Here is a 15,820-nt window from a genome sequence, read left to right as displayed (position 1 = left end):
ACTAAGGTTGCTATTAACATATACGATGTATAGTGCTTGGATTCTTTATGATAATGTTCTCTTCTATTTGGTTGTTTTTTTTTACTGTTTCCATTCAATCTTCCTTTGAGGTGCAAAGAACTTAGAAGAAGCAGACTTTAAAACAAAACAAGCAAGGTTGTTTACAAAACAAAACCAATACAATAACATAATGATAACAATAATAATATACATAGACAGATTTCCCACCAAGGATTTATACTAAGGGTCAAGTGGCTGGGAACACCCATGTGAACAGGTGAGCTTTTAACCAGCCACTGAGACATCTGCTCTACAAGTACCAACACTATCTCCTTTCAGAGAAGTTGGTGATGTGCTGCAACCAAGCCCCATCTGGCCTGTACCTTTAAAGCAGTATAACACAACTTAAAACACTAATCGCTTCACCCAAAGGATTCTGGGGAGCGTAGTTTGCTCAAGGTGCTTAGAGTAAACTCCCCCATTCCCCTCACAGGGCTACAGTTCCCAGAATTCCCTAGGAACAATTCTCAGACTCTTAAACCACTCTGATAATTGTAGCTCTGTGAGAGGATTAGGGGAGTCTAATAATAATAATAATAATAATAATAATAATAATAATAAATATTTATACCCCGCCCATCTGGCTGGGTTTCCCCAGCCACTCTGGGCAGCTTCCAATAGAACATTAAAATACAATAATCTATTAAACATTAAAAGCTTCCCTAAACAGGGCTGCCTTCAGATGCACAAATCTCTTCAACTTTAACAAACTACACTTCCCACGATCCCATGGTCACCAACATTTTTGGGCCCATGGGCGTGTTTGTAAACCAGAGGCGCTGTTGTGGGTGCCACCCATGCGCCCCTCAACCAAGCACACACCACAACCTATTTGCTCCTTTCAGGCCTGATTTCTTCTACGGTGGGAGGGATGACTACATACTCCAGCACAAGCTTCTCGATAGAAAGGGAAGAGACGCATGAAACAACCTTGAATAATTGACACTCTTCTCCAGATTTCAAGATCACAGCTAGGTTGACAGAAGAAGTGGGGGAAGTACTGCGGCTATTAGGAAGGAAGAGGCACTTAGCCATCTGCAATAAGGCTGATTCAATAATGGAAGGCGATAAAAAAAAAGATCTGTAAAATGGAGAAGTAAAGATATGAATTATTAATGGAAAGGATGCTGCCTTCCTTTATTTCTGCAAGACTGACAGAGCTGAACACACGGGGCAAAGCTTTCACAACTCTCGATTCCTTCGGTCTCCCCTCATGAAAGTTACAAATCTTGCCCCGAGGATCACATAAAGCAGGCTTCCTCAACCTTAGGTCCCCATATGTTGCTGGATGACAATTCCCATCATCTATTAGCCGAAGGGCAGCAGTCAGGGGGAGAAATGGTTGGCTCTGGAGCTAACCATTCTTCTGACCCCCTCAAACAACGAGAATCGGAAAAGTGTGCGAATGCCGCCTCGTCTATTTCAGGCTGTAACTTATCACAGCCAACCTAGCGAGGCGAGAGTCTCCAAAAACAACTTTCCTCAAACAGCCAAGGCAGATAGTGTTCCTGCTCCTAGAATTGCCCTAGCTCACAGCTACCACAAACACTAGTGAGTTACACTGCACCATGGGTTATATTCACTCTTCTTAACTAGCCAGAATGATGCTTCAGATAATCAAAATCTCAAGCTTACTTCTTAATGCCTAGAGGATTGCATCTTTTAAAAAGCAATCGGATAAATAGATTATTAATTATTTTTTTAAAAAACACCACCTAAAACTTTTAACATACAGTGGTACCTCAGGATGCGAACGGGATCCGTTCCGGAGCCCCGTTCGCATCCCGAAGCGAACACAACCTGTGTCCGCGCGTCTGCGCATGCGTGGACCACGTTTTGGTCTTCTGCGCATGCGTGTGATGTCATTTTGACGGTCTGCGCATGCGCACGCGGCGAAACCCAAAAGTAACACGCTCCGTTACTTCCGGGTCACCGCTGAGCGCAACCCAAATTTGCCTAACCCAAAGCGTATTCATTCTGAGGTATGACTGTACTGGAATAAGGTGTCCTGGTTAAATGAGCATTAGCTTTCTTTAAAATAAAAACTTGCACAATTAAAAGGCTTCGGATTGCAAGGGCTACCTTGGAAGAGACATCACCTCGTGCATGAGAAAGGACGACGAGAAGGCCTCTCAGGAGCGTGCCTTTTACACCACACCTATACCACAAAAGCTTATTGTTTTTACTGGCACAAAAATTTGCTGTCAGTCCATCAGCTAATATAATTGCTGTCATCGGCTGACTAATCTGAAGGGCTGCAGCTCAGAAGTAGAGAATCTGATTTGCACACAGAAGGTTCCGGGTTCAATCCCCATCGTCTCCAAGCAGGGCTGAGAATGGCCCCTGCCTGGAATGCTGGAAAGACGCCATCAATAAAGACAATACGGATTTAGGTGGCTTGATATACTGATTCATATACGGCAGCTTCCTGGGTCCTACTGCCTGCCTCCCAGGCAACCTGGCAGGACCTGCTCCTTCTGGACAGAAGGAAGAGGCAAATGTAGAACGCCGCTTCCTTGCAGCGGTCGGGGCTTTTCCTCCAGCCCAGATGTCGTAGCTGAGCTATAATAAGAGCAGACATCAACCCGCAGAGTAATTAAGACTGCTCAGCCATAAGCTTCGGCAGACTCGAATCCCGAGGAATCTCTCTGCACGCAAGGGATCTCGGGGTTTCTACCGTTCCATCTCCAGAGGCCCAGATGTAACAGCTCCTCCGAAATGAAAAAGCAACATGGAATCTACTGTTGTGCTCAGGGATGCACAAGTCGCCCACGTCTGCCGGACATGGATGAGGAACTCTTTCTAGGAATTTCAGCTCTTTCGCGGGAAAGGCTGCGCAATCCAAAAGCATTTGCTGAATACTGCCCCCCACACCGCCCCAAAGAGACCAACAGTCGGACCACTATTTATACGCATTAGTACATAATCTCAGCTGTCCTTACAAAGATCCAATCTTCTGCTTCAGGTGCGCCTGGGAATAATCGAGCAGGGTTTTTTCCCCTTTAAATATCAGACCCGAATGATACATCAAACACTGCATTTTAAAAGCCCTTTCACTGCTATATGGCAATGGTTCCCAACTGGGGGTCTAATACCCATCAACTGCCCAGGACGTCCCATTTTGGGGGGCCACGACTCATGCAAGGGCGCAGCCTGAAAGATGCACGTCCCAGATTTGCACTGGGCCTTGCTGGAGGGTATGGTGGCACCATTCACACAACAAAAACTACCACAGAGAGACCAACCTTTTTCAAAAGTAGGTGGTCCATGGCTTGGCTTTTTTGGGAACCATTGCTATATAGCAGGCATCAGCAAACTTTTTCAGCAGGGGGGTCAGTCCACTGTCCCTCAGACCTTGTGCGAGGCCAGACTATATTTTTTTTTGGGGGGGGGGAATGAACTAATTCCTATGCCCCACATATAACCCAGAGATGCAATAAAAGGACACATTCTACTCATGTAAAAACACACTGATTCCCGGACCGTCCGCAGGCCGGATTGAGAAGGCGATTGGGCCGCATCCGGCCTCCGAGCCTTCATTTGCCTACCCATGCTATATAGCATGAGACATCAGGATGGAGGAGCTGCTGCTCTAGAAATACAAGTCAAAAGCTCCCTTTTCCAATGCTCTTCTTTGGACACTGGGCACGATCCAGCCTGAAACCCTGGAGAGCCGCTGTCAGTCAGTGTTGACAATATTGAACTAGATGGATCAACAGTCTTGATTCAGTATAAGGAAGCTTCCTGTGTTCTGGCTCCCAAGAATCATGCACATTCCCAACATCAGCCTGAATGCCACTCTTGCGAGAGGGGTGCACTCAACTATCCTGCCCACCTGCAATCCCTAGCTTCACATCCTGTCGATTATATTCCACAAGTGTCTGCCACGATTCCCTCCACCCCTGCCATTTTGTGGAAGATCGTGCCTACACCTCAATGATCTTTTCATCTTCTTCTTCCCTTTTTTCCCTTGCTCTGCCTAACAGCCAAGGTGTCCTTGAGTTACTGCGTGCATATTTCCATACTAAATCCCCCACGCTAATCCCTGGTGTGGGCAAGCCCCAGCTTTCTAAATTTAAAACACTGTCACTGTGTATGAAGATGGCATTCATCTAGAAATGCACGCCTGTTAATTATAAACACGTCGGCGTCGCAAACCGCCACATGACAACAAGGTGTGAGGGTCACAGGAGGCCGCGCAGCCCCTCGAGTATATTTTGAGACTTTTAACGGCAAGTTAAGTGCTTCCAAGAATGCCCAGCAAGCTCTTTTCTGAGGGGTGTGTGGAAATTATCATTCCAAGGCAGGCTTTTACAACCTGGTGCCCCCGCAGGGATTATGGGCTGAAACTCCTCTATCAGACCAAGCCACCATGGCCAATGGTCAGGGATGATGGGGAATTTGGAGTCCAGCAACATCTGAAGTGCCCTGGGATGAATCTGAGAACTGTAGAGTTGGAAGGGACCCTGAGTGCCATCTAGTCCAACCTCCTGCAACGCAGGAATCACAGCTAAAGAATCCTGAACAGAAGGCCAACCAACCTGTTTTAAAGTAAAGTCCACCACCTTCCGAAGGAGCCTGTCCCACTGTCAAACAACTCTTGCTGACATATAGAAGAGGAGGAGTTTGGATTTGATATCCTGCTTTATCACTACCCGAAGGAGTCTCAAAGCGGCTAAGATTCTCCTTTCCCTTCCTCCCCCACAACAAACACTCTGTGAGGTGAGTGGGGCTGAGAGACTTCAGAGAAGTGTGACTGACCCAGCAGCTGCATGTGGAGGAGCAGGGAAGCGAACCCGGTTCACCAGATTACGGGACTACACCACTTAACCACTACACCACACTGGCTCTCTAAATATAGGTCTTCTAAGGAAGGCTGTTCCAAGCAATCTGAAGGAGGGTGCCTTTTCAAACTCTGTTTCTAACGTTACCCCACCCCTCAAAAAAGACCCCTATTCCGCATCATACTTGCAGCACCATCAACACCCCCAAGGCCTAACCCATCCGTTAATTTGGTTATAATCAAGTATTTTTTAATAGTTTCAAATCTATGCCTCCCTTGCAACAGTGGTGAGAAACTGCAGCTATCCACCTATCCTTCCTTGCACCCCACAAGTTCTTGATGGAAGTGCAGCCCAAACAAACCCAGTTAAGGGGGCAGAGTTCTCAAGAAAGTTAGGGGGAAATGTACAAAGTGCCAGAAGATCAAGCAAAGTCAAAACTGGAGGGAGCCATGCCTGCTGGGGCAGCCAGCAATAGTAATGGAGCCCTATCTGCTCAGTTGACTGGGGAGGGAGATGGAGAGGATCAAAGCTTTTGCGCCTCCACCCACAACAAGACTTAACGCACCCCAACACAAAATCTGCATATGGTTTCCCCCCCCACACACACACACACATCTTTTGGTCTATTTGACCTCCCCAATACATTATTCTCTGCTCCACCCCCACCCCACCCTCCAGCACCACCAAGGTGGAAAGGCCAGGGCTTTTGATGTGGCACAAAAGCTAGGATTGTGTTGCCTAGAAACTGGATGGAATGTGTTGCAAGCTGGCAACTGGGCTTGGATTCCCCCCTCGATCAGCAGAATAAGCAAGGAGAGCAGCACTCAGAGTGCGCAATGGCTGGGCTGTGGAAGAGGCACCAATTCGACCCCTCTCAATTCATCTCTCTCTTTCTCTCTCTTTCCAGAGTTAACTGAATTGCTCTATTAAGTTGGTGTTTCTTCAAGGCAATGATTTCCAAAAAAAAAAGTCTTTAGAATGCATTAGGGCAGTCACTTGATTAAAGAAACCTTGGGTGGCGAAGTGAGTCACCTGCTTAAATCTGAACACAAGTTAAATTGAAGAATCATTCCTGCTTGTGTGTTTAATCAAGAGCACTGACCAACTGTAGTGGTTATGTAGTACCTGTGTGTGTGTTTTTTTAAAAAACTTTAAGATCCATTGCTCAATCAATTATGCAAACGTTTCCAAGCAAACTATTTTTAATCAGTGTAGCCAGGCAATTAAATGCTGCAGTGGAAAATTTTCCAGCACTTTATTTTCCCATGGAAAATGTTCCACTCCATAAATTCATTAATAATTATGAAGGGATGTCAGCTGCAAGTAAAAATTAGGCAAGCAAGGCAGTTTCAAAGTTTTAAGCATTGTTTACTAAACACAGGGCATCAGAATGTTGTTGTTTTTAATTAAAACTCAAAATTTCCAATGCAAATTACGCTAATATAATAAGGAAAGTTTCCTGGAAAACCCACAACACTGGAGGCTAATTAACCATTCCATCATGCAGGGCAGTTTCTCTGGCCCAGCTGGCAAGAGCGGTGTGTTTAGAAGAGATATGTTTAAATACACTCACAGCAAACCAAGTGGCTTTGGGGGAGGCTGTTAAATGGGAACACTAAAAAGCGGGAGCAGTTAAGTAGTAGTGTGGAAACTTTGTCCATTCTTTGCCAAATACATCACAGCTGTCTGGATGCTCAACAATAAAAATACTCTGCACACGCTCAAGATGGTGGCACCAATTTTTGTTCACATGTGCTGGGATGAGGCCTAGCCCCAGCTCAAACTAAGTCCTGCAACAAGCATTCTGCACCATCACGATTGCCAGATCTGAATTTCTTGGAGGCATCTATCCAGTCACTGCTGGAGAAAGAAAACTGGGCAGATCTTTTTTAAAATCTGCGTTTGTCTTGATTATTTCACCACCATCATCTATTATTATTAGCTAAAAAAGCCAATGCAATTCTGGGCTGCATCAATAGGAGTATAGCATCTAGATCAAGGGAAGTAATAGTGCCACTGTATTCTGCTCTGGTCAGACCTCACCTGGAGTACTGTGTCCAGTTCTGGGCACCACAGTTCAAGAAGGACACTGACAAACTGGAACGTGTCCAGAGGAGGGCAACCAAAATGGTCAAAGGCCTGGAAATGATGCCTTATGAGGAACGGCTAAGGGAGCTGGGCATGTTTAGCCTGGAGAAGAGGAGGTTAAGGGGTGATATGACAGCCATGTTCAAATATATAAAAGGATGTCACATAGAGGAGGGAGAAAGGTTGTTTTCTGCTGCTCCAGAGAAGCGGACACGGAGCAATGGATCCAAACTACAAGAAAGAAGATTCCACCTAAACATTAGGAAGAACTTCCTGACAGTAAGAGCTGTTCGACAGTGGAATTTGCTGCCAAGGAGTGTGGTGGAGTCTCCTTCTTTGGAGGTCTTTAAGCAGAGGCTTGACAACCATATGTCAGGAGTGCTCTGATGGTGTTTCCTGCTTGGCAGGGGGTTGGACTCGATGGCCCTAGTGGTCTCTTCCAACTCTATGATTCTATGATTCTATCAGAAGGAGGACTGGCTGGCTGAGAGAAGAGACCCAAGAAACTACTGAAGGTGGAAAATTCCCATCTTCCTGATCCTGACTGGGCGCAGCTCGGATGCAATATTAAAAGTTTGTTTGTTATGTTTAAGTCACTAGGGGAAGAAAAGCACGTGGCTCCTTCCCCCAAGGAAAAGCCCGGTAAACAAAGCGCGACTGCCCATCAGGTCACCTAATTGGGACCTCTCGAGAAGAAAATGAAGCAATTCATTGCTGCCCCATTCATTAGCCAATGAAATCGGGGGCTGTTATGGAGGACTGGGTCAGCTGGAGATTAAATTATTTAATTAGGAGTTTTATCTGTGTTTTCTGCTGCAGAGCTTTCTGAATGGCTCTTTGAGCCCAGAGCTGGCAAGTGCCCAAGTTCCAACAGTATGTGTGACTACTTTAGCAGGAAGGGACTAAAGAGAGGAGGGGATGGGGCCGAATGGTACAACGGATGCAAAAGGCAATCAGACACACAGGCTCGGCCTCTAGGTTTTGGGTGGCTGGGTGGGGGCGGTGTGGCTCTGGGCAAGCTGCTCTCAGCAGCCTCTCCATCGGTGTTATCGTGCCCCCCCCCTTACAGGCACCGCAAATGTGATTCATCTTTAAGGGATCGAATCGCTTCCCAAACCTGTATACACCTGAACCAGATCTGACCCGTAACAACTTACTTCACAGTTGCAGTGGAACTAAAGCCCACAAAACTGAGTGGTCTGACTCCCCGAGAGCAAGAGGCAGTGCAGGAAACACTTCACAGTCTGGGGGAAGGAATGTGTCCCTCCAGGCCCCTCCATTTGGTCTTGCAACCTTTCACAGGCCCTGCTCCACACTCTCAAGTGCTTTTTCTGGGCTGCAATGTGTCCTTAAAGGGTAATGGGGACCCCTGACCATTAGGTCCAGTCGTGACCGACTCTGGGGTTGTGGCGCTCGTCTCGCTTTATTGGCCGAGGGAGCCAGCGTACAGCTTCCGGGTCATGTGGCCAGCATGACTAAGCCGGTTCTGGCGAACCAGAGCAGCGCACGGAAACGCCGTTTACCTTCCCGTCAGAGCGGCACCTATTTATCTACGTGTACTCTGACGTGCTTTTGAACTGCTAGGTTGGCAGGAGCAGGGACCAAGCAATGGCGAACCAGAGCAGCGCACGGAAATGCCATTTACCTTCCCGCTGGAGTGGTACCTATTTATCTACTTGTACTCTGACGTGCTTTTGAACTGCTATGTTGGCAGGAGCAGGGACTGAGCAACGGGAGCTCACCCCATCATGGGGATTTGAACCTCCGACCTTCTGATCGGCAAGTCCTAGGCTCTGTGGTTTAACCCACAGCGCCACCCGCGTCCCTTGAATTATGATAATATTCCTTACTTGCTAAGATAGGGTAGGGGTGCAGAACTCTTTTCTGTGGCTAGGATTAAGGTTGGGCAGCATATCTATATATTGTCCGAAACCAGTTTGAAGGCCATATCATGATAGCAGTTTCATAATTTTTTGTCCGGGAAATATATGGCAAATCATGGTTTGCGTGTGTGTGCTATGCAAAAATCACAATGTGGGGAAAACTGTAAAGCCGGCCAACACCTCTACATAGCTCCATCCTTATTTCAGACATTGTGACAGATCAGTATATTCTAATGTTTAGCTGGTGATATATCACAATGTTGAAAACCAGATATCGCGCAGCGCTCCTGTTCACCTCTGTATAGTTTCATCTTTATTTCAGACTTTGTGATATATCAGTATAATGCGATGTTTAGCTGATGATATACAGTCGTACCTTGGTTCTCAGAGGCCTTGGTACATTTTGGCTCCCGAATGCCGAAAACCGGGAAGTGTTCCGGTTTTCGAATGCTTTTCGGAAGCCAAGCGCCAATGTGGCTGTCTGCTATTGGTTCCGGGTTGCCTGCGCCAATCGGAAGCCACGCCTTGGTTTTCAAATGTTTCAGAAGTCGAACAGACTTCCGGAACAGATTACATTCGAGAACCAAGGTATGACTCTATTTTGATGCTGAAAACCTGGTATCGCCCAGCGCTAGTTTGGATGTAAGAGCCACATCCACAGCCATAATAATAATAATAATAATTTATTATTTATACTCCGCCCATCTGGCTGGGTTTCCCCAGCCACTCTGGGCAGCTTCCAACAAAACACTAAAATACAATAACCTATTAAACATTAAAAGCTTCCCTGAACAGGGCTGCCTTTAAGGTAAAGGTATCCCTGCCCGTACAGGCCAGTCTTGCCAGACTCTAGGGTTGTGCGCTCATCTCACTCTATAGGCCGGAAGCCAGCGCTGTCCACAGACACTTCCGGGTCACGTGGCCAGCATGACAAGCTGCATCTTGCGAACCAGCGCAGCACACGGAAACGCCGTTTACCTTCCCGCTGGTAAGCGGTCCCTATTTATCTACTTGCACCCGGAGGTGTTTTCGAACTGCTAGGTTGGCAGGCGCTGGGACCGAACGACGGGAGCGCACCCCGCCGTGGGGATTCGAACCGCCGACCATGCGATCGGCAAGTCCTAGGCGCTGAGGTTTTACCCACAGCGCCACCCGTGTCCCTTTAGGGCTGCCTTTAGATGTCTTCTAAAAGTTCGGTAGTTATTTTTCTCTTTGACATCTGGTGGGAGGGCGTTCCACAGGACGGGCGCCACTACCGAGAAGGCCCTCTGCCTGGTTCCCTGTAACTTGGCTTCTCGCAGTTGAGGGAACCGCCAGAAGGCCCTCGGCGCTGGCTCTCAGTGTCCGGGCAGAACGATGGGGGTGGAGACGCTCCTTCAGGTATACTGGGCCGAGGCCATGCCAGTGTTTGCCTCTGGCCACTCACCTCATGCCACACAGCCAACATAAGGCTGCTCATGATGGAAAGCAGCCCTCAATGTGAAAATAGTTTCCTACCACTGATCGTCCAGTCCCCCCCCCCCCATTTTTTTGTTTCCCGTAATTGTACAGCTTTCTCCTATGCATTCCAAGGGTGAAATCCTACCTACAAATCCAGGAAACCTACACACAGAGAGAGAGAGACAGCAACCACAAGATTTTAACACTTTTTCAAATGCTGCTTACAGTCATGAGGTCTTCAACTTTTTCCTTGAAACAAAAAACAACCACAAAAACCCAGCAGTCACAGAAAGTCTAACAAATTGCCTGCACAGGGGGGGAACTCCTCCGCCAACATAGAGCAACGGTGATTTATAGACCCTAAAATGAATTGTGGAAGAAGATGGATGGGATTTTTGTACCAGAAGCTCATCCATGCTGGTCTGGCATTTCTCAAGGTTGATCCGCTTGATTGCCACCTTTTCTTTCTTCGGACTACAATAGGCTGCTTGCACCACGGCTGTTGCTCCACTGCCTGGCAGAGAAAACACAGAAAAATAACAAAGTTAGGAAGAAGCTGCTAAGGATGCTGCCGAGTAGCATCTCTTTGCGAGGAGAGGTCTGAAATATTGACAACTACATTTTTGAATTCTATTTATTTATTTCATTTATGGGCCCTTCTTTCTTCCAAGGAGCTCAAAGTGGTGCATGTGCTTCTCCCTCCCTGCAATTTACTCTCACAACAACCCTGTGAGGTAGGTCAGGCTGAGGTCTTCATGAGGGAGTGGTGATTAGAACCCTGCCCTTCCAGGTATTGGTTCAACACTCTTAAGCCAATAAGCCACACTGGTTTGCTTTGCATAAATACATTGATAAATACTGCTGCTTCTGAACACTGTTGGCATACTCAAATTGCATATTCTGCCCACAAGCTTACAGAAATCCTATAGTCCTGCCTTAAAAATAAAAAGAAAGATAAATTACTAGCCTGCCAGTAACTCCACGCCTCTTGTAGAAGCCAGTTGCACTTCTCTGACGGCCACTCCATTTCTCCTCCAGTGGCCAGCTCAAATGTCAGCATGCAATTGCTTTTTCAGCTATGGCTACCAGGCCAGAATTTAAATCAGGCATGGGCAAACTCGGCCCTCCAGATGTTTTGGGACTACAATTCCCATCATCCCTGACCACTGGTCCTGTTACCTAGAGATGATGGGAGTTGTAGTCCCAAAACATCTGGAGGGCCGAATTTGCCCATGCCTGATTTAAATGCAAGGCTCCGTATCTCACTTGCTCCCCACTACATCCATTCATATCCCCCCCCCCTCCAACTATTAGGTTGCAGAGCAAACAAAGAGACTTCCTAGGGATGACTTTCTCCAAAGTATATATTTTTTAAAAAGCAACAAGACACACATGTGAATTCTCACTTTGGCAGCGACCATGGCACACCATGGATTTTCCAGACCAAACTTAAGGCAGATCGCCAGGCTGCCTTAAGAAAAACGTTAATAAAGGCATAGCTGCAATTCCTAGGATGGCTGAGCTGCTATGGAATTTAAATTGTAACATTCCTCAAGAGAGGCAGAACAAGCTTGAAGGTATCACTACAGACACAGCATACCAAAACCACAAAGCTAATAGCAAGAAGAGTGAAAGGTTACAATGAGGAGACAATGAGGAAGCTGTTGTGAGGCAAGGGACAGTTTTTTGAAAGGGGAGGCAAAGCTTCCCAAAGTCTTCTCTCTCACCCTTTACAAGGCCAAGCGGACTTGACAAGAGTTTTGCTGCTGAAGCTAACCAGTCCTGACTTTTATATACTTCCCAGATGGTCACCCATCAAGGCACTTTAGCAAAGGAGACCAACACAGAGGAAATGCAATGCACAAATCTCCCAGTGCAAACTAACATAGGATTTGGCGTCCTCAGAACCTGAGTGGGGTTCCTAGCTCTCAGGACTGAAGCAAACTCAAAGTCCAGAAACTTAAGTCAGAAAACCCCTAGCAACAGTCCTTCATGTTTCTCATCCCAACCATCAAAATATTTCTCTCCCTCTTGAACTTTCTGCTGCTGTATTCCCCTCTTCACCCCAAAACACTTCCAGCCCACCTTTCTATCATTTGCACAACCTCAGGTCTTGAAAACTATTCATTTATTTTGCTAATTTTTATTCTGGACACAGGACTGAGAGTGGTTGCACTGACTTTAAAGCTGTTTTTATCCACTCCTATTAAGAACTCTAGTATCTGAGAGATGACCTAGGTACACCCCCCCCCCCACACACACACAACATAACCTTCTACATGTGCCCCCTTGCTACTGACAGCTCTGGAAAGCAGCAAGTGAGAGAGTGACAAGAGCTGTATGCCTTTTGCCACGTGTGTTTATTTACTCGCAGCACTATTAACATGTTCAAATTAGATTTGCCATTTGAAAACGAGCAATTATATTCCTTCCTTTCCCTTCGGCCAGGCTCCCTCCTGGGCCAATTTAAAGGGCACCCAAACTATTCAGCGTTAATTCCCTGGGATGGAGGGAAAGCAATTCTGCAGTCCCATTTCCAGCACACAGCAACCAGATCAGAATGGTACACCATTCCTCCTTAATCGCCTGCAGCTGTCTTGATGGAAGATGCCATAATAAACGCTACGATCACTGTATCCACTTCTCATCTTACTGTGGCTCAATGCTTTTTTATTATTTTTGTTATTAAACAGGAACTGCTGTAGTCAAAATGGGATCCCCATTCCTCCTTTGCCTCTGAACTGCCCCTTCTCCAAATATTAGTGGCCAGTTATAAATAATATTTTAATTGGCTAGTGGGCCACTACCCCAGCAGTTTTCAAAACTGTGTCACCTGAAGACACTTCTCTATTGCCAAGAGCTGTCCAGGCAAAGGGCTGACAAACCTGCACCAGAGTAAAGCTACATTTGTAGTGGTCAGGACTGGATGAACACCTCTGGATGGAGATTAGAAAACAGGAACTTGTGACCCTATCTCATTGGGCTTAGAGAGAAAAATAATAGAGTACTTTGCCTTCTAAAAAATGCTATTAAAACAATAAATGCTGTTCCTTGCAGTGTAGCAGGTGGACAGACGGGTTGTTGTTGTTGTTTAGTCGTGTCCGACTCTTTGTGACCCCATGGACCAGAGCATGCCAGGCACTCCTGTCTTCCACTGCCTCCCGCAGTTTGGTTAAACTCATGCTGGTAGCTTCAAGAACACTAGCCAACCATCTCATCCTCTGTCGTCCCCTTCTCCTTGTGCCCTCCATCTTTCCCAACATCAGGGTCTTTTCCAGGGAGTCTTCTCTTCTCATGAGGTGGCCAAAGTACTGGAGCCTCAGCTTCAGGATCTTCCAGTGAGCACTCAGGGCTGATTTCCTTCAGAATGGATGTGTTTGATCTTCTTGCAGTCCATGGGACTCTCAAGAGTCTTCTCCAGCACCATAATTCAAAAGCATCCATTCTTCGGCGATCAGCCTTCTTTATGGTCCAGCTCTCACTTCCATACATCACTACTGGGAAAACCATGGCTTTAACTATATGGACCTTTGTTGGCAAGGTGATGTCTCTGCATCAAACGGCAGACGTGTTAGTCAAAAGCAATGGTTTAAGAGCCAACGTCTCTTTTCAGTAAAGAGATTTAAGCAGCTGGGAGTCATTCAACCTACTTTTTCGGAGGGTTACGATATAAAGTCATAAACCTGCAACTTCAGGGCAAACCATGAGATAAAGCTAATTCCCAAATAACTTTGTAGAAGACTTCCTTCCATATACATGTACTGTGGCTATATATATCCAATAGGGCTGGGTGATATATCGTCCAAAACTGGTTTGAAGTCCGTAACCATTTCATCATTTTTGACCATGGCAACATATCAAGACGTATCACCAAGAAAATATCTTTCCATTGACGGACCTCGTACAGATTCTAATATGTTAACATACTAGGACTCTGCTTATTGTGTTTCTAAATGCCACAGAAACCCAGCATATCCTTCAGGGATTTCAAGTTTTATGTCATTCTGAAGATACAGGAGCAGGTTAATCAGATTTGCGCCATTTTGCCAAGGCTCTCCAATCTCTCATACATTTCCTTAGATGTAAGATAAAATCCTTCCAAAACTCCCCCCCCCCCAAAAAAAAGCAATTATCACTAAAGGTATTACACATTTGACTCAAGGAGTCAAATGACACTGGGGTGTTATTTTATGTCAATTTCTCCTCAACTTTGGTCCCCAAAACTGCAAGCCTCTTGTAGAATTTCAATATTTCAGCTGACAGTGACACAAATCTCTCCCTCTGTCTTGTCACAACATATGTGTCATTGTGCCACACTGTTAAGAAATAATATGAGTCGCATTATTTCTTAACAGTATGTGACTGGAAGAATCGCACACTGATTTGTGTTGGGGGCGGGAAGGAATTCCTGAAGAAATTTCTCAACCCTTCGTTCTCTCAATGAGTCGCTTTCCGTATGCGCAGAAGAGAAAAGGCTTCTCTGTAAATGTTTTTCCAGGACTGGCCCTCAACTCACTCCCCGCTTCTCTACAATCCTCATCTAGCCCTCTGCCCTTAATTTTTGAATTAATTTCATCTCTCGGGCTGAAGGCCCTTCCGCCCCATCCAAGATGGCTGCCACCATTTTATAGCCGTGACTTCAGAGAAACAGGACAATAAAACGCCACATGACCTCTCTCTTTCCCTGGCTTTGCTGCCGGTATTACTCAAATTCCTGTCCGTGATTCTAGGCCAGCCTTCCCCAACATGACACCCTTCAGGTGTTGTCGAACTATCATTCCCATGCTGGCTGGGACTGAGGGGGGTTGGCGTCCAACAACGTCCAAACGGTGCCATATTGAGGAAGGCTCTCTTCTAGAAGTTTCCCTTCGTATTTCCTACTATGCTCATCCACTTCCATGAAGTGGAGTTTCAAAATATCAAACACTTCATCGTAACCATACATCAGGGTCAGAAGCCTTGAAGTATTTTTAATACACATATTGCTTTATTTTTGCTGAGTTGATTCCATAAGCTCTTCAACAGTCCACTCTTAATTATGGGTTATTTAAGCCATGTTATTTAAGATGTTTAAACACGATAAATGTATTTACAGCCCTCCTCAAAGGATCTTGGGAACCCCTCACAGTTCTACAATTCCCAGCACCCCCTAAACTACAGTTCCCATGGTTCTTTGAGGGGGTTGTGCTTTAACTGTGCCTTCAATGTATGGTGTGCAGGCAGCCTAAGAAACTGTTAATATGGCTGCTTTTTTAAATAGAAATCACCTCGCCCTGAGGAGCACAGAGAAAAAGCAGAAGTCTCCTGGTGAGCAGCCATCATTCAGCTCCCAAGAGTAGCTCCTGCCTTCCCCAATTTCCACCACAGAAGCTTTTGAAGAGCTCTTTTTGCCCTGAGGGAATAGAAGAAACAGATAGCGGCTTCGTTTAAAAACAAAAACATTTGTCTTTTCTATTTGACATTCTTGTAACAATGACCATCAATAAACCTCTTTGTAAGGTCCAGCAGAATAAAAAGCTTATGAAATAATATGGCTATTCTAATGGCACCTTTGTGGGGTGTTAT

The 15,820-nt window shown here is 46.0% G+C and overlaps 1 protein-coding gene across 2 annotated transcripts in view; it reads right to left on the bottom strand.

Annotated features, from left to right (window-relative positions):
• The window catches only part of OXSR1 (oxidative stress responsive kinase 1), an 85,026-nt gene that overhangs the window by 53,271 nt on the left and 15,935 nt on the right, over window positions 1-15,820 (bottom strand). The window contains exons 1-2 of one of the 2 annotated variants that reach the window (XM_028751561.2): window positions 15,523-15,589; window positions 10,657-10,769 (exon numbers count right to left, since the gene is read on the bottom strand). In XM_028751561.2, the coding sequence (XP_028607394.2) occupies window positions 10,657-10,769; window positions 15,523-15,577 (168 nt within the window). In that variant the 5' untranslated portion in view covers window positions 15,578-15,589. Of the gene's footprint in view, window positions 1-10,656; window positions 10,770-15,522; window positions 15,590-15,820 lie in introns of those variants that run through there. The other variant, XM_028751560.2, reaches the window with a different exon arrangement.

The sequence above is a fragment of the Podarcis muralis genome, chromosome 12 (assembly GCF_964188315.1).
Source record: "Podarcis muralis chromosome 12, rPodMur119.hap1.1, whole genome shotgun sequence".
NCBI classification, from domain to species: Eukaryota; Metazoa; Chordata; class Lepidosauria; order Squamata; family Lacertidae; genus Podarcis; species Podarcis muralis.
Note: the sequence above shows the minus strand (reverse complement) of the source record. Positions and strands in the feature narration are given on the sequence as shown.